The sequence below is a fragment of the Coptis chinensis genome, chromosome 4 (genome assembly GCF_015680905.1).
Source record: "Coptis chinensis isolate HL-2020 chromosome 4, ASM1568090v1, whole genome shotgun sequence".
Taxonomy (NCBI): domain Eukaryota; kingdom Viridiplantae; phylum Streptophyta; class Magnoliopsida; order Ranunculales; family Ranunculaceae; genus Coptis; species Coptis chinensis.
Window position 1 is genome coordinate 27,841,752 of NC_141459.1, and position 25,238 is coordinate 27,866,989.

Here is a 25,238-nt window from a genome sequence, read left to right on the forward strand (position 1 = left end):
TGGAACCGTTCTAAGTTGTTTTTCTTCCTATTATGCCCTCTCCTTCTCCTTCCCCATTTGCCAATGAAAACATTCAAAGCCAAAAAAAAAAAACTCATTTTTTTTTTCAAAACACTCGCCCCTTAAAACTGCATATCGGAATCTAACATCCCAAGTCCCAAGAATATTGTTAACAAGTCAGCCTACCTTCTTATTCTTCAATTGGTCGTTTGAAATGGTTAATAAGGAAGATTTGGAGTTGGTCTTCTTTTACCATTTGCTAGTTTTTTATGAATAAATGGGCTGGGGTAATAAAGTTCGATTGATTGAGCAACTTTTGGGTTGAGGACTTGAGGTTGCATAACTTTTTTCCAGTACCAACTTTCAACTATTTTTTTGTTTTGAAAAATGTCATTGGGCTGGAACAAACTTGAAACCCCCCCAAACCCCTTTGCAAATCCTCTTATGGTCCCAATCTCATCACCCATGTCACACGGTCACACCTACCACTTGGCCTGATCAACTGACTAGAAGTCTAGAAGCAACATTACTATTTTTTTTTTCCTAATAACTCGGGTGTGCACATAACTTTCATTTCTTGTCATTAGCACTACGAAAAAACAAGAGTGGATTTTCTGAAACTGTGAGAGTGTGTGAGTCTATAAAAGGCAGACCTGCTATAGACTAAAGGGTTCTGTAACTGAACAACACAAACACTCCTCCTTAAATAACAGCAAAAAAATCCATACAAAGCTTGCAAAAAACCCATTTCACTTCTCTTTCCTTTCTTATCTCCTCCTCCTCTGTTTCCAACACAAAGCTGATTATTTCTAGCTAATTTTTATCTCCTTAATTATTATAACTTTTTCATGCTTTATTTATAATGCCTTGATATCAGCTCACTCTATCTTTCACTTATTTTTTTTCTTCCTTAACAATGGACTTTTCATTCGACAACGTGAAAGCAGAAAAAGCTCACGCTATGAAACGATACCATCGTCTTAGAAAGATAGCAAGCTTGTTTCGTTTACTAGAGATCTTTATAGTTTTGTTCTTGTTTTCTTGGTTTTCAACTCAACTTCCTTCTGTTATACAGATCATTACAAAGTACTTCAAGAAATTTTGTGTTCTTCTTATTAGTCCTCGCTTTGTTTTCTTGATTGGTAACGCAATTATCATAACTCTTTTTGTCAAGTCAGGTCAGTTTTCAAGTAACACTTCTTCTTCAAGCAATGAAGAAACTAGTCTGTACGAAGAGTTTGTGAAAAACAGTGAAAATTGTCAAAAAATTGTTACTACTACTACTACTACAGAGGAAGTTGTGTTTCAAGACAAGGAGACTGTTTGTGAAGAGAAGAAAAAGTGTCCAGGTATGCCTCGAGATACTAATATCATCTCACCTCCGCATTCGCCTCGTGATGCGCAGAAGAAGAAACCGTATCGGAGGAGTCAGTCCGAGAATGTGAAGCGTGAAATATCGGATAAAGTACCGGGAAAAGAGTTGAGAAGATCCGAGACGGAGAAATGCCAACGAGAAGTTAAAATTTCAGGGGAAGATTTCGGAAAAATATCGGATGGGGAGAAGGAAATGAGTAATGAAGAGTTGCAACGAAGATTTGAAGCGTTTATTGCGAAACAAATGAAATTTCACTGGGAAGAATCTATGGCTATTGTTGTTCAGAATCAGAGCTGAAGCTCAGTAAACTGTAAAAGTAAAATTATATGAACATCATAGTTTACTGTGCTAAAAGGAAAATATTCTCTATTTTTCTTTTTCTTTATCCCTTTATGTTCACCACTTGAGTTAATGTAAGATGTAACGGATGTACAGTGTTAATTTTACTGTTGACAAGAATGATCGAGCCGTGGATTTTGCCTTCTCCTTTTTTTTTAATCTTACTTTATTTACAATTATTTTTGCTTTGCCTTTTCATTTTCTATCCGTGTTTTTCAAATGAAAAGTTATCTACTCCCTTCTAAAGGTGAAGTAAAGCTTATCGGTACAGTATACAAAATGGAAGATGTTAATGTGATGCTTCTTGTCTTTTCACTGTATGCAACTTCTAATGTTCTAAACTATTGAAAATTGTGGTTCGTTTTCGATCCAAAATGTGTCTCAGCATGTCTGGATTATTTGGTTAATTTGATAGCACGTATTATAACGTGTGTATTTCAATGCAAATCCATGGTATCCAACTAAGTAGTCCCGATTCTTTACTCGATGCAGGAATAATATTTTTTTTTCTCAATAATTTGTCGAATAGGAGGTATTATTCTCAAACAAGATAGTCTATTGTTCTATATGGATTTAGTGAAGATAAAGTACAAATTAGCAGATAATTGGTTCCAGATTCTCAATGATGTCTGTGAGCATGATGATAGATTTCTAGGATTTCTTAACTCTTAAGTGAGGAAAAGAGATGAAAAGAAATAAAGAAAAGGGTGAAGAATCAAGCATGTATTCTATATGCTTTCAATGGTGGGTGTATATGCTTTCAATGGATGGTTCTCCCAGAATGTGGAAAAGGATTAAATGAAGAGCCCTCTACAAAAGCTCTTCTTGTGGAAAATTTTGGCATGGACATATCACATATCTTAGCTTTTATCAGGGTCCTCCTTTCTGTACTTTGAACTTTGAAGGGCCATAAGAGTATAAGACCCAAAAGTCCAAATAGTGAGCTCACTTCAGTTTCCCCACGGTCCCTAATTTCCCATGCTAAATTTATTTTGTTCTAGACGAAGAAATGCGCCGTAACTGTAGGGGCAGTGCGATAACGTTGCTCTTTATCTAATTTGCCCAATAATTAGTTCATTTTCTTTTTCCTCAATAATTTTTGCCCGATTGGTTCACTTCATATCAACCTGTCTTTGCCAAGAATTGAAAAATCAGCCTGTGACTCTCTAGGGTGTCTTTGATTCGCATGGCGGCATGGAGGCAATTTTCAATGGGCAGTGGTGAATACACCCTTAACTGTACATAGGGTAAGCTTCATGTAGTTGACCTGCTTCAATCAGCACCACTATAACACATTTTACTTGACCTACTTGACTTCAAAACCTGTTGGCTTAAAAGCCTTAAAGTTCATGCACTCATGCGGAACAAATAAGGTAAGCCGAATAAGTGATCCATGGAGTGATATGACTAAGTCGTTCCAATTTCGTGTGATTGATTGTAGCACATTTCCAAGTCTAATGATGAACAAACACAATCTAATCTGTCAACATGAACCGGATGGTTTGATCATTTGCTGGTTCCCACTGGATGAAAGCAATGTCTGGAACTACAAAAACAAGGAGCGCATATTTTGATTGCCCTCGCACCCAGAAATGAATTTGCCTGTGGACCAAATGGATCCCACCAGTATAAACTTTGTCTCATCACTTGGGTGGACCAGAAATTGAATGACCAATAGATCCACTCGGCGATGGTGCAGGGGAATGGATTTGTTCACCCTTAGGCTTATTCCTCACTCTCACCTTCTCATCACGTAAATTTGATTCAGATAGTTAAGATGAGATCATGAGAAGGTGAGATGAGATACGATTAAGCCACCGAAAGAGGGCGACTAAATTTTTCCCAGCCCTGTACGCTGTAGGTGCAGTTGGTCTGTTATATACGGTAATAGGTTTTGCAAACACAGATCAAATTTAGCTGGTACCCATAGCAAAATCTCCAATGCACTTCTTCTATGGTCCATTATCTTGAGCCAACAATATAGGTATACAACCTTCTAAAGGACTGCAGGGTGCCAGGGTCCGAGCGCAGAAGCTAGTCCAACAGATTTCATGTATGTATGTCTTCTTGACAACCGAGGACATACCAACTCCGGCAAAATTTTAGGGATAGCTAGGAGACTGATCGCCCATGCCCCGCTATTAGAAGAATTGCGCCTAGCCGTTACAGCCTTGCAATTTTCATACGCCACTAAAGACTGCTCTATAGAACAAAATTTAATCAAATGATCAACCTCTTCTCAATTATGTTTGTCACTGCCCATAATCAAATAATTAACATTATTTGGTCATCATTTCAATTTTCACGAACTTCACCATCACTAAGAAATAAAAGTAACTTTTACCTTCCTTTGCCATTAATTAAAATTTTCTGCTAATTAAATAAGCTGTCTTGTGGCTTTTGCTTACTCTCATTTTGCTAGAGTCATCATTATAAGCTCCACTATAGAGTTGGATTGTTGGGTGGTTGAGCCGTTGAGGCCTGAGAGGGTCCTTTGCTTCTTGTTAAAGTCTAAAAGAGACATTATATTACAAAGTTTCTAAGCTTACCACTAACAAGAGACATGTATAAAATGTTCATTTCTGATATCCTTTTTTCTATATTGTTTTAATTTGTAAATTTTATTGAATGGCTTAAGGGACCCATTAATGAAGAAAAAGGACTTGTTGCTATATTCTTATTTGAGATTTAGTGGTGTGGGGATGTTTGTATGCAATGTCTTTTTAGAGTTATTCAGTTAACTTTTTGTTTGCTATTCAAAGACTCACTTGCTCTTACCTATTAATTTGAAATAAAATTAATAGAGGACCCTTTATCGACCCCTGTTATCCATTGCTTTCTTATCAAGCTGAAACCCTCTCAATTATTATGTTAAGAGGGACATAGTTCTCTTATATAGTTATATATCACTCTCATTTCTCTAGTGGCTTTGTTCTAGTATATATATGAACCTTTTTTTTTTTTTTTTTTTTATATTATAAAAACGAAGAAAAATTTACTAAACATTTGCCTCATTTCATAAATGCTATCATGAATCATGATAAGTTTTACTTCCTACGAACATTTGCAATAAGTATTCATTTTCCCTCTTGCGAATGCTTGGGACATTTTTGGTAATCAACAGACACTTTATAGATTAGAAATTAGTAGATACATTTCAGTCTAATGCCGAATGCTTGGGACATGACAACGGCCTGGTGGTGCTCTTCTGAGCTAAGCTTATTAGCGTTTTTATGATTCTGATATCACGCCATTCTCTCTTTCTTATGTAATGCAATCAGTGATTAATATTTTGGTACCAAAACAATGTTGCGCCGGAACCAACAATAATCTTCCATCAGCCGTCAGCACACAGTCCTGAAGTATTGCTTTATATAAGGTCTTAATTTTGTTAAGATACGTGTAAAGTGCTACTTTAGTCCCTTGTTTATCTATATAATTTTCATCTTATCAGATTTGTCTAAGTTCATATCGTTTCTTTAATTAATTTGAAGAAGTCTTGACATAGGAGTCATGTACATAAATTTTAATTAAGTCAGTGGAAAAAAACTTTATACAAGTATTTCTTTAATTTTCAATCTAAGTTTTCTAATTATTCTTGGCCATACACGATACCCACCTTCGAATAAGTGGATAAATGTATGGCCTTTTTATATTTTGTTCAACAAAATTCAGTTTTTTGTATCAAGAAGCAAATTTAATTATGAATGTATGTAATCAGTTTAGTAATGTATTTTATAATGAATACTTAAACATTAATCCTTTTGTTTGTGGGTGATGAAGACAGCGGTACAACGCTCAGGTCTGAACCTTGGATTCTTGGGGGACTTAGTGAGTATTATTTAAAGGCCCAGAATTTAGTGATTACTTATGAACATAATTTAGTGATGGAAAACAAAAAAATATTCATAAATTAGGAAATGTACAGATTCTAACTTAACATCATCCCCATCAAAAAGGGAACTTTGAAATTTGACATATTTGTTATACTAATACTTACTTTCTAATTGTCCATTGAAACCTATGCCACCCGGCATTCTTTTGGACCCATTGATGAATTATTAGGCCAGAATTCAGGGAAATTACACACCTTTAATCAACTGGCCGGATGGAGGTTTCTGAGTAGTATGCATTAACATATTTCCGTTCTTGTAACTTTGGCCTTTCCAAGGCTCAAATGCCATTCTTATTACATCAATGGGAAGACCAAAACACTGAAGGTCCTTGGGCAAAACTTTAAAAGGCAGTGCAAATTTCTGCTACGGAACGTTCTTGTACATATCAAAAGATTTCCCAGTACTTGTTTCTATCCTAGTATTTTACACTACTATTGAAGTTGTATTTCAAACATCGCAGATGGTATGATGAACAAAATCATAGCACACGTGTTACTCCAGACTAGAGTCCTGAAATAAATTGGATGGGAAATGCGATCAACCATAGAAGATTAGAAGCCAAGTAAATGTACATTTATAACCCTTGAAAATATTGTGTTGCTTTTGGATGCATGCACATTAGGAGCACGAGAAGTGTGACGTACTTAACTTAAGCGCCCCAAAAATATATATATATTTCAAAGCAAGACAGATTATAAGTGAATGTCAAAGCAAGACAGATTATAAGTGAACGGCACGTGTCGAATGAAGGAGTTACGAAACACTAGTAACCAAACATGCAGCCGTTGAGGAGATAAGAGAAGAACTAGTAGAAAGGAATTGGAACACAACTCAATTATGGAGCTATACAAGTACATGTTAATTTGTTATCTTCAAGGATCTGAGGGTAGTTGGGGGACATTGGTTGAATATAATGAGAACAAGTAGAGTTGAGAGTTGGCATGAATTGCTCGCAAGTTACAATCAAAAAATATATTTGTCCATGTCTCCTGTAGACTGAAGTGGGAGGTCTTGTTTTGTTCCTCTCCTATTAAGTGTCGCACCACCATCCCACCTGCTTATTTTGGCCAAATTGATCTTGTACCAAGCATGTAATCTACAAAATCTTGACTTATGTTTTATTGACTTTGAGAGACAACTTACAGATTTACAGTTCTACACTGAGAGTTGAGTTCCAATCAGTTACTTTCAGTGTCAAGACTCAACTAAGGTTTCCAAAATTCGCTTTCACGATTCGCTTAATTACGTTGTAAATGAAACTTACTCCAACATTAATATATACTATAAATTTTCTATAGTGTACTCAAGTAGTTAAATACTTAAATACGTAGGTATAGACACTTATATTAGTTACATTTCATAATAATATGAACAAGGTAAGTAAAGACTATCATTGAGGTCCAAGACGCATGACACGCACAGGGCAGCCACTTCTTAGTCTGGAGAAAAGTGCTCTCTTCTCCAGCTTTGCATCAGAATCTATCACCTTCCACCTGCACCAGTTCTCCCATTTGACTAATGAGATCGATGTGATAACCACGCATATCTACTAAAGTAATAAATTGATCAAGTACTAACTTCTGGGCCTATAGGTTTCATGTGGTGCCAAAAGGTAAACTGTATACAGTGGATAGGAAATAAGGATTGAGTCACCTGTAAGTGGTAATGAGACGGTGTAGGAAGACAAGCATCATAGCTTTAGCGAAGTTCATTCCTAAGCATGTCCTTTCCCCTGTTCCGAATGCTAAGAAACTGTATGGCTTTAACTCATCCTGTGAATCAACTCCATTTAATTTAGCACATGCATTCTATATTCAGCCACCGGGATTTAGAATGAACCTTTCTACTTCTTTTTCTTTTAATTTTTAGAAAAGTTACGGTAATTAAAATCTTGAGTCGATACGATTTTCTAGTCTCCTAATACTTAACTAGAATTTTTAAAGCTAACGTGAATTGAATTGCAGATAAGTTGGAAGAACTTAAGCTTATGGCAATTTGAGAAATCCCAAAAGAGATAATTTAGAGAAAGTGTACTACTGTGTTACAAAGATCTGTTACGTGCCAATTATTGGAGCCAGAACAATGTTTATCAATCGGTACTTAACTGCCTATATTTCTTTCAACACCAATCATAATCTGTCAATTTTTTGGCCCTAGCTAGCTAGGAAGAAAAGATAACATAGACCTTGAAAGAGGCTGAAAACAGAAAAGTGAAGAAATTACCAACAAAGTAGAAAAATAAATAAACAAATAAAAAGAATGAGTTTGACCAGAATAAACTTACATGAAACCGCGAAGGATTGAACTTAGCGGGGTCAGGATACAGAGTTGGGTCTAGGTGTATTGCTCTGGCATCTATATTGACTATCCATCCTTTCTTGATTGTGAAACCTGCTAACGAAACATTTCGTCCAATCTTATCAAATAAATTTGCAACTAGCTAGTAGAATAGAAGTAAGACCATTTTTAGGTGGGATATCTTTAAAGCACACCTTCAACTTCACAGTCTTCTAGTGCTTGTCTGGGAAACCATGCCACAACAGATGACAACCTTAAAGACTCTTTAACAACCTGTAAACCAAAAATAACAATTTCATGTTTACAGCAAGTTAGTTCGCCAATCTAAGTTTGGATTGAACAAGCATCATGATGACAACATTACAAGAACAGCTAGCGCCGAATAGGTGCCTGCACAGCGAGGATGATTTCAGAATTCAGATCATCCTCCTACGCTACAATGTGTTCCGTGGCACACTGAGGATAGTTTCCATAACAAAGAGAGTTCCGAGTTCCAACCCACCTTGCTAGCTTGGTGATCAAGCTAATGTCTGACCAATTTAATTTTAACAACTAGTTTTATATACTCCCTAATGTCGCTGACCAAATTAATGGCAATATATGAACTTCTGAAGCTTAGCCTAACTAGCCAGCCTGAGAGTTCCATCTTGGCCAGGAGGCCCAAAAAAGGTTCAAGTGCTTTGCACCTGGACTTGGGCTGATTAGTGTTTTAAGTTGGTTCTAAGGTGAAATCCGAGAAATCCACGAGTATATTCATTTCCAGTGGAATCCCTCAATTGTCAATTACCAAATACCACTGTTAACACTTTAAAACAATATTTGGACGAAAATTTCTCAAAACATCACACAAAAGAGCCTAGATTTCTTGCAAGCCTTTACGCAGAAAGACACGCAGAAAGATTAACCCAATGGCCCAAAGGGTAGCTAAGATTATTGGAACAATTATTTGAGCTTGTCATTTGTCGTAAACTAAAAAGGAGCATTGTTCAAATTGAACAACATTCCTCTGTTGCTTCTACCACGACCAGAGAATTGGACAACTCTGATAGCGAATGATACGTAGTCGGTACTCGTATCATGGGCTGGATTTGCTTTGAGGGAAATCTAGAGAAAACTCAGTTTTGGATCACTTCAAGAGGAACCGGGGCCTCCATAGGCAAGTCTGACTAAGACAACACATTCTTCTCCAATGTATTATACACTGTAGCATACATTACAAACTTACAGAGTATAGCTAGTTAACATACCTAAGGTCTCCTTGGCAACATAAGAAGTGAATGAGATCTAGTTAGGAATCATCAGTTACAGTATTCTCAGCACAGGAAAAATGAGGTAGCTGGTGGCAGTTAAATTTGAACATGTATTGGTGTCCACGCCAAGAGGATTCCTACCTAGCTTGCTCTTCTTATGCACCTAATTGATTTGGTAGTCAGGAAAAGAAAGATTTTACCTTAGAGGCAAATGGCATATCATTCAAATCCTCTAGTGTAAGAGATGACCCTAGAGGAACTTTACGATCAATTTTGTGTTGTTGCTGTAGGACAAGTATCACAATAAAAGTGTCGGTCAAAGTGAACAGTTTGTTGATTAAAATGAAAATGTATAATAAACATTGATCCTTTATTTACTTACCCTAAGGGTATCTTGATCGTCTTGATTCTCATCCAAGTACTTGACCATCCATGTCATGGCACTTGCTGTTGTTACCTGACCTGTTCATCTCATTAGGCAACTTTATGTATCTTTCATGCTTTATAATGAGTTAACTAGCATAAACAGTACAGATTGATTTATCGTTTTTGGTTGCGGATATTAAAGCCTAACCTGCAATTATAAGTGTCAAGATATTCTCTTGGATTTGTGTATCAGTAAGTGCGGGAGAATCGTCTCTTTGCAACTTTTCCCCCTCCAAGAGAGACTGCAAAAAGTCTTCATGGTGTTTTCCTAAACACCGTCTTCGCATGTCCATCAGCCTCTTCAATCTATCCATCACTCTTTTTCTTGCCTGTAGCTTATCATGATCAAATGAAATGATCGAATTACAATTCTACTTCTTTGTTTGGTTTGACTAAATTACAAAATATTCTTATTGATGGAATAGTATTATGCCAAATTCTTCATTGATCAAAATATGAAACACATTTCAAGAACTTCACAGGCGTAGCTAGCTAATAATAAATGGACCCAATTCACATGCCCAGATTCGATCCAAGTATGACATGGGCCTCAATCTAAGGATAAAAAATTCAGAATCCAATGATTGGGCTCGGGTCCCATTGTTAAAATGGATACAGCTTCTAGTGTAGTATCTAAACTTTTGGAGATGACGAAAACCGAATCATATGGAATGTAACGACGTAACGTAGACATTTAGTTTAGAAAAAGCTCATTACCTTGAGGCCATTATAGAACCTAGTACACGGTAACTTCAAGGGCAATGCCAACATTGCTTCACTAACTTGGGCAACATCATTTTGCAACTTCTCAAGTTCATCAGAATCCTCTAAACTCATCAACATCTTACACATACCATTGAATGTCATCTGCAGCATGGATGCATGGCCTGTCAAAATGTTTGTACACCTTTGAATATATAATGATGATAAATTTGTACAAATTATGTACTGGTAATTCTGCACAAACCTTAAGTGCATCTTCAAGAACAATTACGACATCTCTGTTTTCCCAGTCGGCTAGAGTTTTCACTACCAATTGATCGTAGTGTTTAACAAACACCTTTATAGAGTCTGTAGAGACCAGGTGGCTAAGTCGATTACGGATGAATTGATGTTGTTCTTTTGAAACACAGAGCAAGCTTTGATCTCCAACAAGTTCTGCCATGGACCTAACGTATCTTTTAGCAAAGTTTGGGAAATCATTGCTCAGAACTGCCTTTGCAGACTTGGTCCCCGATATGAATACATGCGTTTTTCCAAAAATTCTGGTTTTGAAACAATTCCCATACCTATCATCAGGGAGAGATTATTATACAAGCTTTGAACTGCATGAAGGTGTTAATTCACAAAGTTTAAGTGTTCAATATTGTTGACTTGTTTGCAAATGATTTAATGTTGATTTTCTTTTGTCTGAAATAGTGCGCACAAGTTTACCTTCCTAAGACGAAAAGTGACGACTCCACTGTAAGGCCCCAACAAGCATATACTTCAAAGCATGCAATTGAACACTGGATAATGTATCCAAACTACTGTTATAGTTGTGTGCCAAGAAAGGACACAAGTGATATAACTCGACATTTCCATGCAGAAAAATGCCCCTTCGCGTATTTCGCATTAGGTCCTTAAGGAGGTGTAATTGGATAGAAGTAACCTCTAATTCATATTATCTATTTATTTATTGCCATATCAATTTATAGGTATAACAAGTTTGGAAGACAATGCCTTAGAATGTAAAATTCGTTACCGAAGCCTTCGAGTTTGAACGAAGTCATAAATTCCTTTGGTGCTATTGTTTGCTGCAAGGAACTGCATTGTTTCTCCAATCACAGGTAAACCCAAGCTGCCCGGCGGAACCTTACCCCCTGATTTCTCGATATACAGGAGAGTTACGAGAAAGTGAAATGTCAAACACACAACTAAGAACGCTGAACATAGATGTAGAAGAAGAAGCATAGGAGGAAAATCGAGTATGACCATTTTTTTTCTTTGCAAATGAAATCAGCTTGGCCTAATACTTAAAATAACAGAGGAGATACAACTTGATTTTTAGCTACGGTTGAGGCATTGACACGAGTAGGCGGAGTAGTGGAAATGGATGTTATGTGTTATGCAGACAAGCTATATATCGTCACTCCCACTAAGGGGACCTTGAGTGGAAGGCTTTCGTCACAATGGAGCATGCAGTAGTTCAGAGACCACTACCTTGAAACATCAGGGTCCTGTTTTTCTTTATAGAGTTTGCAAATGCACCAAGTCCACTTCTGCCTCTTCAAATTAAACGTCTACAACGTAGAATGCAAGTTGAAGACTGTTCAGGTTTCAACCATCTATATCAAGTGCAATTTTTTATTAAACAAATAAATTAACCATGTCTTATCAGTCATCATTACGTTTGCTACCTATGTACATAAAATCTTCAGCCTCCATCATAAAGTAAATCAAATTAGATGTCAAAGTAATTTATTTCCCCAAATAGTAACAGCTTATTCCTGCAACAATATGCATGAACCTAGTAACCTAGTTTTCCATCGAAAAAAAGTAACCTAGTCAACAACAAACTTACGTACTGCATAAACTCAGTGCGGGTCCTTATGAGCATTTTGATTTTGGGGGGATATGACTAGTGGACATGACTAGTGCACAAGCCACCAGTACGGGATGGAGAAATATATGGGTTGAATCCCAATCAAAAGCAGCTGTCAATGCTTTTCAGTTGGATGAAGTCCGCTGGAAAATCAAAAGTGCATGGAACAAAGCAAAGAGTAAAGTGGGAATGGGTGAACATCACTCATACTTTGAAAGAGATTAATTTCAGCGGAAACCAGTGCTCGACAAGGGCGTATGCTGGCAAAAGGGACTAAAGCTTGGTGGCATGGCAAACCACACTTCCTGGTGCAAACAGAAGATGCAGCAGCAACCTACTACACACAAGTTTAGTACCTCTCAAGCTTCGTAGCTCCTGGAAATCCATTCCAAGCACCTAGTATATAAAGTGTATTTTTTTTTTATTTACCTTTTGTTTCTCCCTCTCTGTACATTTTTCCAACTTTAATCAAAATTACCCATTAGCAAAAGAAGACATGACCAAATATATATGTTCAGTAATATACACAATACACTCAGCAACCAGCTGGGAACAGCTGGCACAGAATTCTCATATTATTTATTTGACTTCGACAGCAGATCACAATACTGAAAGACTGTCGGGCAAACTTTACGAGCTTGTTAGCTAGGTGAACACAGTACAATTAATTGATCATCGATCTAAACCTAGCAATTAGATACGTTAATGAAAAAATATGATATGGATTCAAAAAATATATGGAGTTGATGATTATCGAATGAGATGATCTTTCATCTCCAGACAGGAAGACCCACTGAATGCGAGCTTGAACCTGATTCCCCTGGATCTGTAGTAGCTTTACCACAGCTTCTGCAGCACAGGCATTCGTGAGTAAGACATGACTTTGCCTACGTGAGGATCTTCTCAACTTCCAATACTTGAGAAAAGACCTTTTTCATCTCTAAAACAGGATCACCAAGAACTTCACCCTTTGCTTGCCAAGCAATGTGTTCATCAGGCCTAACTAATATGGCTCCTTCATCTTTCATCTTACATATTTCCCACCACGATAGAGATAAAGTGCTCTGAACTTCTTCAACATCTATGTAAGGCACCGAAGGATCTAATGCTGCTTTACTTCCATCTATCCCCTTGGTGGAACTGTCACCCCACATGACGCATACCTTTAAAGAAACATTGAATACCTCGGCTACCTTAAATGCAGCTTGTGCAAGAATGTAGGATTTCCTTTTGGGTGCTATAATCAGAAGGAACTCAAGTTTATCTCCGGATACCAGATCCAATGTGGAAAGCATTTCCTACAAATAGTTTGACTAATAAGGTGATGGCACAAGAAATGTCTCGACCATTGATTACTGAAGTACCAAAAGGTTACTCAAGATACTTTTGACCTAGAGGGAGCTCTACAAGACTGCAAAAGTTGTCCATGTCAGAAGATCATAAACCACAAGTTTATCTTTATACCTATGCATAGGATCAGATCAGTCTAAAGGCTGCATTAACCAGGATGTGTTAATTTGTCCTAATCAATCTTTTATCAGCTATCTCTAAGTAGGACGCATCAAAGCTCCACGAACATTGCACTAATGTCAGTTATCTAGGTAGCAAGTCCGTCAGACGGGACCATTAGGATGTCACTATCACCACATAAAAACGAACATACCTTGCTAGAAGTTGTTTGCAACAATCTGATGCTCATATGAGGCAATCGTGCTCCAGGTTCTGCTTTAGGAACATAGTCCCTTCTACGACCTGTAGGTGCTTCTGGTGCGTCTTGTGAGCCATCACTGTCACGAACAAGAGCTCCTTCGAGATACCTAATGTGGAAACAATGGGAGTGAAGTGTGCTGCCAGAAGTTTTACTTGTTGAATTTTAGTAAATCAAGACTTCTTATCAATTTATCTGGGTAGATGGACAATTGATATGAAGATCATTTAGCAAAACATGTCAGGTAATTAAAAAATGGTTCTAAAAGAGGAGCTTCCAATAGAGCATACTTCCTGGCTGTGCAGTTAAATCGCTACTCGGTCGAAGAGTGAGTAGCGAGTAGGCCTAGTCGGTCAGGGATTAATTGGGTGATTTATCAAAACACTATATTTCTTTACAAATACCTGTTTAATATATTTATAATTGAAAGACCAACATAATGGAGCTAATTAAAAACCCAATCAATCAATAAACAAGCAAAACAGTCAATCAACTAAAATAAGTATGATTAAAGTGTAGAACTTTAAAGAATAGAGGGTTGATCGAATCGGCGAAATGTCGAGTTCGATGTTTAACAGTGAAATAGCGAACACAATTACTCGGCTAATCGGGGATAATCAGCTGAGTACTCAGGGAGTTTTTGAGCCCAATTGTGATTGGGGATTAAATTGTTGGTCGGGTCAGCTAAGTAGCGAGTAGGGAGTACTCACCGATTACTCGGCGAGTACTCAACGATTTAACTGCCCAGCTTCCTAGAGCATCAAGGCATGCTTCAGTACCACATAAACTAGTCATTGGCCATGAAATGTGCAGAACGTGTACAGGCTTCAGTATTGAATGCAACAACCAAGAAAGAAAATAAAAAATAAAATGATATGGATACCTGAAGCCAAGATCCTCAGCGGGAAACTGGAGCTGAAGGCTTTTTCCTTCGTCAAATATACCCCTTAGTTTAGCAAGCCTTGAAGATCCAAATGGGTTGTTGTCATTCAAAAAAGACTCGGAAACTTGTGCTCGACCAATAGTGAAAATTTTATCCAATAGTGTTCTCTGTAGTCCAGAAGGTAAAATTGAACCAAGCGCACTATTTATTACTCCATGTACTGCCAAACCAGCATAAGAAATCAGTAGTAAATGGAACTGTGAATACGAAAGAGTAATACTTGTTGCATACCGATTTGCTCTCTCCACACCCCGTTGCCAATTTTTGGCACACCCCGTTAGTTAATGAGTTCTCTCTCTAGTCTCCACAGCCCATCAAACACTTGTTCTTCTCTTTTGTCTTCTCATCTGCTACTCCACTGGTTTATGTTTCCCTCTCTATCTCTCTCATCAATCTCTCTCACCCAAGTGTCCTAAATTCCTAATCTATCTATGCCAACTTGGAATGTCAACTAATTTAACAGAATATGGACATTTCATCACACAAATTAGTTATTCTTTGGTGTAGTTGGAAAGGATGTAACAACCGGATTTTAAGTCTTAAGACCAAAATATCAATTGACTTTTATGAAGGGAAACATGGAATTATAATCTCATGGCTACGGTTGATTCCTTGTTTATGGATTATCAACTTCTGCAACATCAATGAAGTTTGTTATAATGATCAAAAAGAGTAAGAAACATAAAAGTAAAAGTAAAATTACACTCCAATAAGGTCCCCAAGTGCACCTATTTAAATTGTATGCGGCAAATAGGTCTTCATTGCATTCCTCTTCTTCAACTCTCAAAAATTTCTGATTTATGAGTTAAACACAGATGGAGTATTGGGACATCAAGCAGTATGACATGGTGGTCTTACTAGAGAGCATTGGGAATGTGGTAATGAAGGTAATGAAATCAAAGTTTCGCTTTCGCCGCATTGAAGATTTGGTTTTTCATACTACTATTTACGTAATCTGGTACAAGTATTATGAAATACTTGGTACTAAACTCCTCCTTGCAACCTTAGAATAACTGAACCAAAGTTCTGAGAGTGGGGTGTGGAGAGACTTAGTAAGGGTACAATGGTCAGACGGGGTGTGGAGAGAGTATCAGGGTGTGACGAGTATTACTCATACAAAAAAATGAGCAATATCTTATCCCTGCACATCAAGAATTTTAAATTTAAACTTAATAATAAACCAGAAAAGTCCTGGAGGAGTTATCCTTTCTCCCAGATGGCACTTTCTTGACTGAGACAGTGAGAGTGTCATCAGCACAACCCTGAGCCCCTGAATATCATGTGAACACCAATAGTAGAACATAGTCTGTAATTAAATAGTTTTTTACTATGATGATGAAAGCATCTTAATTATGATATTGTTGTTAGTAATAAGTTCTTTATATAGGTAAGAGAATCAATGATGTAGTTATACAAGTCACTGATAGAACTTCATAAAGTTAAGTAACTAAGACCCTAGCACATTATTCCCAACATTAATGGAATATTGAAGTCTCCAAATGTATTATGATTTATGAAGAGTGAAAAAACTCTCCAAGATAATATTTACATTTAAGTTCAAACTTCACTGAAACGCTTATAAGTTATATTATGGTCGTTGGAATATTGATGTTAAAATGTTGAGGTTTAGAACACCATGGTCCTGGAGAAGTTTCTAAGCACATCCTATAATAATAGAGTGCATGCGTACCTGAATTAGCAACAGTTGGATCCAAGCCAAGTGCAGCAGGAACTGCCATGGCAGCTTTAAAGTTTTGAACACTAAGCGCAGTATTAAATACGGCGATCTGAAAATAATTATAGCTAGTTATTAATAATTCACCTAACAGTTTCCCAGAGAGAGACATCTAACAATGGAAGAAAGCTATACCGGTCTACGTTCCATTTCATAAGTCTGAAGAATTGATGATGAGGTAATACCCTTCGCAACAGCAGCTATTTTCCAGGCCAGGTTATGAGCATCCTGGATGCCAGTATTCATTCCTGCACCAATCATGTAAAAGTTTTAATTATTAATTTGGGATTTATACAGATGCAAAGCTTCCAAACAAGAACTTCGGGAACATATCAGGACTTGGGATAAATTTACTCCTAATACAGTATTCTCATAAGAGTAATCTAATCTATGGGTCATGGTAAAGTGTGGCTGGGTTTTTTTATTTATTACATTAAAAATTTGTTGAGTCATTTCTTGAATACATTATTACATATGGACGCAGAATTATATGTTGGAATCAGCTTTAGGAAATCGAAACTGGATTTGGCCCAAAGAAAAGTTCACTCACCAAATCCACCAGCTGGAGGGAAACGATGAGCTGCATCACCAGCTAGTATGACTCGGTCATCACAGGAAACAAACTTCTCAGCAACTTCAGCATGCATCACCCATGGTTTTATATCAATTATGTCAATGTCCACAAGCTTTCTGCCGGCTAACTTGAATATTAAGTCCTTGCACACCTACAAAAGGTTGAAGTTTTTCATTATACACTGTAGCACAGAGACTACACATTGGATCTACATGTTGAATCGTTGGGTCATGAAGCATTGAAAAGGAGAGCAGCTTTCTCCCATCCGTTAGTCCTTGCACAAGTTTCATCATTCACACATTTTCTTTAATTAAATGTTCAATCCTTTAAGCATGAATTTTCATATAAACAATCAATTTTCATGCACCCATCTATCTTGCAACAAATTAAAGTACCTCGGAATTAAAATCCTCTAGGTTCTGCTGTGGAGGATAGAAGGGTATCTGCAGAAAACAAGTACGAAAGTTCAGTTTGAATAACTGCCTACTGAACCACGTGTAAAGTCAAATGAAGCAATCTTTATGGTTTACCACCTGCAGCACAAATTCCCCTTGGTTGAGATCATGTGCAACTAGAACTCCTATAGCCTCAACATTGAAAATGAAAAACAGCATTCCAGGTCGCTCATTCAGTAAGTATTTCCCAAGGTCTTGGCTCAGGAAATGGACACTAACAAGATTTTGCAAGTCCCTTTCACCTCTCATTTCTATTCCCTGCAGCTTTCGCACTACACTTCCAGCACCATCAGAACCAACAAGTATGTTACACAGGATATTCTTCTCTACCTTCTCTCCATTTTTAAAAGATGAAACACCCACCATGATACCACGATCTGTAGCTTCAATGGATTTGCACTCATGCCCCAGTAGTATACTTCTTTCCCCAATGAGATCATGATGGGGACCATTTAACTCATTAGAGCCACAAACATGAAAGCCAAGGTTTTCGATTTGCTTCAATAGTAACCTGGTTAGTTTGTACTGTGAGAAGTGAGCAACAGAAACGGGGCTGACTACTTTATCTAGATCTGCAAAATGGAAGTGCTTTGGAGACGGTACAAAATGATTGTTGCAAATACTATAAGAATAGTTTTCCGAACAAGATGCACAAGTCAAACTAAGGGAATATTAGGAGCTCAAAAAAGAAAAGATGTTGTTATTCTAAAGACCAATCATACAAAATCAGAAAAAGATATGAACTTTGATAGTTGGGAGCTGTGCGAACCAGCTCAGAATATCAATTAAAAAGGCAATAATAAAGACACTCAGGGTCTGGAGAGAAGAAAGAGCATTGAATTTTTGTGAGATAAAGGAAACCAATGAAAAAGGTTTGGATGTTAGCAAAAGTACATTGAATCATCAGTCACTCCTCATGTCCTTGGATCATGTAACTACCAAGGGGGTATGCTTGAGACAATGAAAATTGGGTGACGAGTTTACACCCATCAGTTAGGAACTGTTGAAGACCTGGGTTAGTATGTGATACTTGAGTTTTAATTAAATACATCTGATAATAAAAGTATCGAAAGAAGCCAAGTAGGGTCTCCTCAGTAAGTTAGTATGGAGTGTTAACCTAGCCTCTATATGGGGAATCGGGTGGAGTACAAAGAACGAGACGGAGTGTACCTGCCTCTGCTTCTGTTGGATATATCTTCGTTCATAACAAACCGTCCTATATCTTGAACAATGAAATCCTATTGGTGTTTTTATTGGAAGTAGGGTGAAAAAAAAAAAAAAAACGAAAAGAAATGTTATAGGGAATAGTATAGCAAATACGACATGTCAACGGAGGAAATCTCCATCCTTTTTACTTTGAACTTAAGACAAAAAGAGAAAATAAGCTCCGTGACTCCCATTTTTAGTAAAGAAGAGAGAAAGAGAGGAGAACAAAGATTATTTAAAAAAAAAAAATCCTTTATTAATTTATTCTCATCTCAAACTGAAATAACAGCAATATTAGGTAATTTATTATTTCAGAGGAGAAGTAGGGGACAAGGAAACACTCATTAGAGATCTAGCTAACCATTTACTGAGGTAAGTACTGCTCCTTTTTATTATATGTTTAATTTGTGTATACACTGATAACATTTTTTTGAAGAAAACAAAAGGGAGAAAATACCAAGATCTACACATCATGCCCAACATTTAGGTGGTTGATGATAGAAGTGCAAACATGTTGTCAGTGTTGTTGGAAAAAGGTATGTGGTGCATCATTCATGTATCATGCATGATTTTAGAAATATGAGAATTCATTTGAATGGATGATATACAAGGAGTGGTCCGTACCCTTTGCTGAAAGCCCCTAAAGGCCCGGGTGGTCATTGCCCTTGGGTTGAATTCCATAAAGACAGATTTTGTGACGCTCGATAACCCAGGTAAAAATCCCTAAAGTGATTAACCAAAATGTAGGGAAAGTACCCTTTAGTTATGCAACAGAACAGAAGACATTTAACAACAGTAGACAATGTTTCCCTGTGAATATGAAATGGGCACTAGTCCTTTTCCTTAAAGACAGCCTGGACAAGTCTGGGTGAGTCTTGTGTTAACTACGAACTTCTGAATGGATGTGTTGTAATGTCCGATTAGTAATATTTTATGATGGGAAAATATGTAAGATAGAGATTAAGACCATACCTTTAGGTTCCATGTGATCAATTGACCCAAGGATGTAACCAGAAAGAGAAGTGCAGTATATAAACTTCCTCCACAGTTCAACAGGTGATTGCAAGCTTTGGATCTCTACAGCCAGATTATCCAATTTACAGAATACCTGACAAGTAGGATTGTGTTGGTTATACATAATACATATCTACATGTATTCAGAAAACTTCCCTTGAAACAAAAATAAGAAAAAGAATTCGCACTGTCCAGATCAGTGTACCAACCTCCATGGATCGATTGTTTATGAAGTGTGCTTGTGGATGTTGAGAAAATGTCTTGTTTTTCTCCAGAACTGCACACTGGACCCCTATATAGGATATAGGAAAAAACAATCACATTCTTACATATAAGTGTCATGTCAAAAATCAATACGCAAAGAATAGTTAAATGCTATGCTACTCTATCCAAATAACGTTCTTTGGGATCGGTTTGTTCATAGGTCCTGTGAGCATGATCTAGTATGTATTCTCCAATTACAGCATTATCGGCTCAAAAGGCAAAAGAAGTAAGATAACCAGTTGCTATGTACATAGTCTTGTTAATATTTATGAAAGTTAAAAAGAAAGAGAAAGAAGAAAACAGATGTTACCTAACTTGGTGAGAAGAATAGAGAGAACAAGACCAACTGGACCAGCTCCAACGATTAAAACAGGAAGAATATCATCATGGTGAATAAATAAACTACGTTTGGTTGTTGTTGAAAAGCTTCGTGGTGAGAAGCCACCAAGGATTAGATTAAGGTTTTTGAAAACTCGAGTAGACATTTTGTCGAACAATTGAGAAGGGGCAGTTGGTGTTATTGTAGAGGGCAACTAACTTCCACGCCAAGTTACCAACAATTTTTTACAAAAGGATATTTATTACAGAGATGAGTAACTCACGGAGTAAATAATGAAAGGTCGAGTATATACACGGAACCTCGATAATTTAATACGCGATAAATAATTCATGCGGCATTAAATAACCTCCCGAAAAACTCTCTTTTGTTTATCGTTTTATTTTCTTTCGCCCCCTTCTACCGAACAAAAAAACCATTTTCACTCATTGTTTCTCCTTCAATCAGTTTAATTTTTTTACTTTCTCTTCTATTCTGTTCAATTTTGAAAGATTTTTTTAAAAAGTTTTCATTTACGATTCAAAAATCGCGTATGATTATGCTACAGAGGAGTTTAGTTCATTCGAAGATTTGATCTTGAATCAACTCATTCATCAGTTCAACTTGTTTTTTTTAATGAAAAACAACGGTCATAAGTTCCAATTGGAAGGGGCAAAATCGATTTTTAATTTCTTTTCAATTCAACTTCATGTGTATTGAAAAATATTAGTGCCAATTTTTCTTTTCATCTGGTGGATTTGGATAAGTTTGATTTTCTTTCAATGACTTTATTTATTTTCCACTGTTATAAATGGATATTTCAATGTGCAAAAAAATCTGCATACATAATAAGTTAACTATGTAAATTTATTTTTGCATAGAAATTTGACTATGCAAATTTAGTTTTACATACCATTTTGGTATGTAAATTTATGTTTGCTTAGCAAATTGACTATATAGATTTATTTTTGCATAACAAATAGACTAGATGAAGAAAATATTTATGCATATCAAATTGACTGTGCAAATTTATTTTTGCATGACAATTTGACTATGCAAATTTACTTTTGCATAGTAATTTCGAATGAAAATGTATTTTTGCTTAGCATTTTAACTATGTAAAAATTGCTTTTGCATATATTTTTCAATATGCGAAACAGTAACTGTAGTGTACTATGTAAAAACAAATATGATTTTTCAAACAAATTTTGGATTATTTAGCCTTTTGTTTTGTAAAACCACACATTTCTTTAAAAATAGGCTTTTGTGGTATTTTAGTTTAAACTTTTCTTTGTGTGGAAAAACAAGTATCTTTACATTCATCTTCATCTTCAGTTTTTATTTTTATTTTTTGAGATTTTTTGCAAGAGAAAAGTTAGATATTTGTATTGGGTTTATTCTTTCTTTTTTATTTTTCAATAAAAAAAAGGATATGATGTAGAAAAAGATGAGAACGTGGTTCTTTGTTTGGGAGCTAAATTACGGGGGGTATTTGTGTCCATTTAAGTTGTGGTTTTGTTTTTGAAATTATTGATATGTCCCTCATTATTTATACAGTTTCTAACTTTACCCCCTAGTTCTTTCATCTAGAGGTTTACCCCCCCCGAAGATCACACCACATCCAAGTCAACTGTTATCTTTTTGGTCAATTCATGTAAAAAGACATTATTGCCCTTTTCTCTTTTAATAGTTTTCTAGCTTTACCCCCCAAAACTTAGGCTAATTAGCTTTATCCCCAGTTCTTTCATCTAGAGGTTTATCCCCGAACTTAGGCCAATTAGCTTTACTCTCCTAGTTCTTTCATCTAGAGGTTTACCCCCCCAAGACCACAACACATCTAAGTCAATTGAGTTTGACCGTGATATTTTTGGTCAAGACAAATGAAAAGACTCTAATGCCCTTTTCTAGGTATAATTACATAAATACCCTGTGACTTTGACAAATACAAAATTGGAATTCAAATCATCTATGACACATGTCATGATCTTGTGAAGTGTGAACTCTATCCGACGGCTACCACCAATCCTTATCAAATGACATCCACATCCTTAACATTATGAAATTACATAATTAACCTCATGGTTGTTAAAAGCTACATGTATGCGGAAAGTTAATCCATTGTCGTACTTCCAGTTTTTGATAAAATATTATGATGGCCGTTTTGCTAGAGATACGAGATTCCGCTACTTTGCTTGGAACTCTCTTTCAAGGTGGCAGACACTTTCTTTAGGTGATGTTTTTGTGAGGAAGAATCCGAGGGGGATCTTTGAGTTGTCAATTGAGGAAATTGAAATATGCTTTTGTCCGGCGACAAGCAATTAGCTAATCGTGTCTCTTACTTTGCTAACAACATTCGTGGTCCCCGATTGATAAGCACCCAAAAGTGTATTATGAAACCCCATTGAGACATATAAATTTGGTTCATTATGTGTTTAATAATCATGAAATAAATATGTTTTCATACTTTTGCGGTATTTGCGATAAACATGGAAATATTGGTTAAACCTATGATAAAAGCACGAGGAACAAGTATATATGAATTCTTCCAAATCCACGTAGAAGCATCAAACTTCCAAAGCTCCTACCTCTCGAACCCGGGACTCGAATCGACAAGAGAGAGCTTTCGGACAATCGTAGGCGATGAACTCTCTACGCGATAGGGGAAGTTGTAAACCGCCCAAAAATACCGGTTGCCATGGGTCATGGACCCACTATCTTGGGGGCCACAAGATTGGATGAGTCATCAATCATAGAGCATGTCAAGACAAAGGTAACAAATTATTGGTGCAAAGTTGACACCTTGCATGTAATAAATTAGATTAGGTGTTAATAGTGAGAAAAAGGCAAGGTGTCACTTTGTTTTTAATATGGTAGATAAAAATGAATCAATGTGGTTTGATAATTCACGTGGGAGGAAATGAGATTTCTCTAAAATGGAGAAGAAATTAGACAAGGGTGGGGGACACTCCATTTACTCCCTTGACTTATTTTCCTCACATGGATTATTTTAGTTCCTTAGTGAAAAGGAGAAGTTAGTTTTGGTTTTTATTAAAAAGCTTGTAATAGTTTTAATGGAGGAACACTTGTTCTTCTAGAAAATATAGAAGTGAGTTTGGTTGTGGATATTTCTTCTCTCTCTCTCTTTCTCTTTGGTGTTTTATTAGTTCATAAGTCTTTGTCCCAAGGATCATGAGCTAACTTCCCTTTTAGGGGAGTTAGTCTAACTTCATGTGAGGTAAACCAATTGTTGGTTTGGTAGGTTTAGGAAGAACAACTAATCCCCTACATCCTACCCCAAAATGGTAGTTGGTGTAGAGTTTAGTTAGAAATCAAGCAATGAGCTTAGAGATAAGTCATTGTTTGGTTTCACTTGCTAGCATGTATGAGCTCTTTAGTGAGCCATGCATGCTGGGATCAAATCTATTTTTCCGTTAGGGACTTGTCTATGAGTCTAGGAAGAATCAAAACCTATTTCAAATCAACACTAATGATAGTTTCACATGAGGAGGATTAACTCTCCAATTTCTCTTTCAAATTTCCATTTTAAATTATTAAGTGCATGTTTTCATTGTTAATGTTTTTATTAATGTTTGTATAGGAAGGAAAAAATCTAACATTTATATTATATCCTTACTCCTTAATTTCCGCTTTATTGTAACATCTAATTTTTAGTTGTTCTAAGCTTTAGGTTAGTTCGAATCCTTATTCAAACTCTACGAAAACGAAGATCATGAGTAAGGAATCTTGATTGCTTTTACATTAATTTAGAGTTCAAAACTCTAAAGTAGTGTTCTCCAAGCATATATCAAATGGCGCCTTTGTTCTAAAGCCATAGAATGTGTGCTAAAGATCGGAAGTTGCATCGAGGGGGAACCCCATTCTCTTCATTCCTTTCATTTTCGTTCGTTTATGTTTTTTGTTATTTTTTCGTATTTTTTTGCCTCGCGATTGACACGTAATCCAAAAATTAGTTCCACTTTCGTACCAAAAGTTAGGATTTGGAGAGATAACTTCTGACAATTATAAGACTTCGAGAAAATTTGAAAGTATTCTCGAAATCTTGGACCGCAGCGTCTTGTGGTTGGGAGTCAGCGTGGTGGCGAAATTGGGACCAGCGTCAGCGAGTTAATTTATTCATTTTTGCTCTGTTCAACCACCAAAGATCTCGGATCTACCTTGATCCATTTCAGGGCCTAAATATCGATCCTTTTACGAAATATTCGATAATCCTTTGGGATTAATCGCGTCAACGAATTGAAACGTTTGTTTTATTCAAGGCGGGAAAACGCGAAGCTTCTGAGGTTCAATTTTTTTTATTAGTGTAATTTTTTTTTTTGTTTTTTTATGTGCATGTATGCCATGTATATAGTATTAGGAAATATTTATGAATTATTATTTAAGTTTTAGCCTAGAATTATGCATGAATCAAGTTAAGTATACCGGTAAATATTTATATCACGATTACGGACATGAATTGCATATGAATGTATATTTACATATTAATGATACTTGTATTGCATGGGTATATGTCTTTCTACGTATAAATGTTTCTTGTTACATGTTTGATATTTCTACGATTATCGTTACCGGTCTTGTCTAATAAGTCGATTTTGTCAAGAAAGAGGAGAACATTCCAACGAGGGTTAAAATCTGAGTTGGGTAAAGTTGTTTCTAAACCTACGGGGTAAAGGCTGCTCTCATGGGACATTCAATCTCAATGAGTATTGTCGAAATCGATTTATTATGCAATACAAGAGTCGTATTTTAGTTTAGGTATAATACTTTGCATGTTTAGTTTTGTCATCTATTACTGCATTGTATCTCGTATTAGGTATGCTAAGGTATTTAGATGCGT

General features: G+C 36.4%; 3 protein-coding genes across 12 annotated transcripts; 1 reads left to right on the plus strand and 2 right to left on the minus strand.

Annotated features, from left to right (window-relative positions):
* Window positions 1-584: 584 nt before the first annotated feature.
* On the plus strand, window positions 585-1,859 carry LOC147503002 (uncharacterized). The gene has a single exon (XM_086607828.1). It carries the CDS (start codon window positions 917-919, stop codon window positions 1,670-1,672), a length of 756 nt encoding a protein of 251 aa, XP_086463954.1. The 5' UTR covers window positions 585-916; the 3' UTR covers window positions 1,673-1,859.
* Window positions 1,860-6,702: 4,843 nt separating this feature from the next.
* Window positions 6,703-12,533, minus strand: CYP722A1 (cytochrome P450, family 722, subfamily A, polypeptide 1). 9 transcript variants are annotated; one of them, XM_086607835.1, is made up of 10 exons: window positions 11,329-11,954; window positions 10,552-10,849; window positions 10,302-10,451; window positions 9,733-9,919; window positions 9,541-9,620; window positions 9,359-9,442; window positions 8,103-8,181; window positions 7,895-8,004; window positions 7,264-7,382; window positions 6,703-7,103 (listed from the first exon to the last, which is right to left on the minus strand). In XM_086607835.1, the coding sequence occupies exons 1-10, from the start codon at window positions 11,559-11,561 to the stop codon at window positions 7,001-7,003; spliced, it is 1,443 nt and encodes a 480-aa protein (XP_086463961.1). In that variant the 5' UTR covers window positions 11,562-11,954; the 3' UTR covers window positions 6,703-7,000. The 9 variants fall into 9 exon arrangements, with proteins under 9 accessions (XP_086463961.1, XP_086463957.1, XP_086463959.1 ...); XM_086607831.1 differs by having other exon boundaries at window positions 10,552-10,873; window positions 11,329-11,944; XM_086607833.1 differs by having other exon boundaries at window positions 9,733-9,913; window positions 10,552-10,873; window positions 11,329-11,935.
* A 132-nt stretch (window positions 12,534-12,665) lies between these two features.
* Window positions 12,666-20,836, minus strand: EMB2421 (FAD/NAD(P)-binding oxidoreductase family protein). Of its 2 annotated transcripts, none has more exons than XM_086607830.1 (11): window positions 20,378-20,836; window positions 20,013-20,095; window positions 19,762-19,897; window positions 17,662-18,155; window positions 17,524-17,571; window positions 17,105-17,279; window positions 16,690-16,802; window positions 16,510-16,606; window positions 14,760-14,979; window positions 13,832-13,985; window positions 12,666-13,331 (listed from the first exon to the last, which is right to left on the minus strand). In XM_086607830.1, the coding sequence occupies exons 1-11, from the start codon at window positions 20,550-20,552 to the stop codon at window positions 13,056-13,058; spliced, it is 1,971 nt and encodes a 656-aa protein (XP_086463956.1). In that variant the 5' UTR covers window positions 20,553-20,836; the 3' UTR covers window positions 12,666-13,055. The 2 variants fall into 2 exon arrangements, with proteins under 2 accessions (XP_086463956.1, XP_086463955.1); XM_086607829.1 differs by having other exon boundaries at window positions 12,666-13,466; window positions 20,378-20,830.
* Between the last annotated feature and the right edge of the window lie 4,402 nt (window positions 20,837-25,238).

Bases quoted from the DNA above. Each gene is read 5' to 3' on its own strand.
- EMB2421 (XM_086607829.1), bottom strand. From the start codon at position 20,552: ATGTCTACTCGAGTTTTCAAAAACCTTAATCTAATCCTTGGTGGCTTC. The intron at 19,898-20,012 runs GTTGGTACACTG...CCTACTTGTCAG, and splicing joins TAAACAATCGATCCATGGAG to GTATTCTGTAAATTGGATAA. The intron at 18,156-19,761 runs GTATGGTCTTAA...TCCATTTTGCAG, and splicing joins TGATCACATGGAACCTAAAG to ATCTAGATAAAGTAGTCAGC.
- CYP722A1 (XM_086607831.1), bottom strand. From the start codon at position 11,561: ATGGTCATACTCGATTTTCCTCCTATGCTTCTTCTTCTACATCTATGT. The intron at 9,621-9,732 runs GTTAGGCTTTAA...TGAGATGAACAG, and splicing joins CTTGACACTTATAATTGCAG to GTCAGGTAACAACAGCAAGT. The intron at 9,443-9,540 runs GTAAGTAAATAA...CTTGTCCTACAG, and splicing joins ACGATCAAGATACCCTTAGG to CAACAACACAAAATTGATCG.
- LOC147503002 (XM_086607828.1), top strand. From the start codon at position 917: ATGGACTTTTCATTCGACAACGTGAAAGCAGAAAAAGCTCACGCTATG.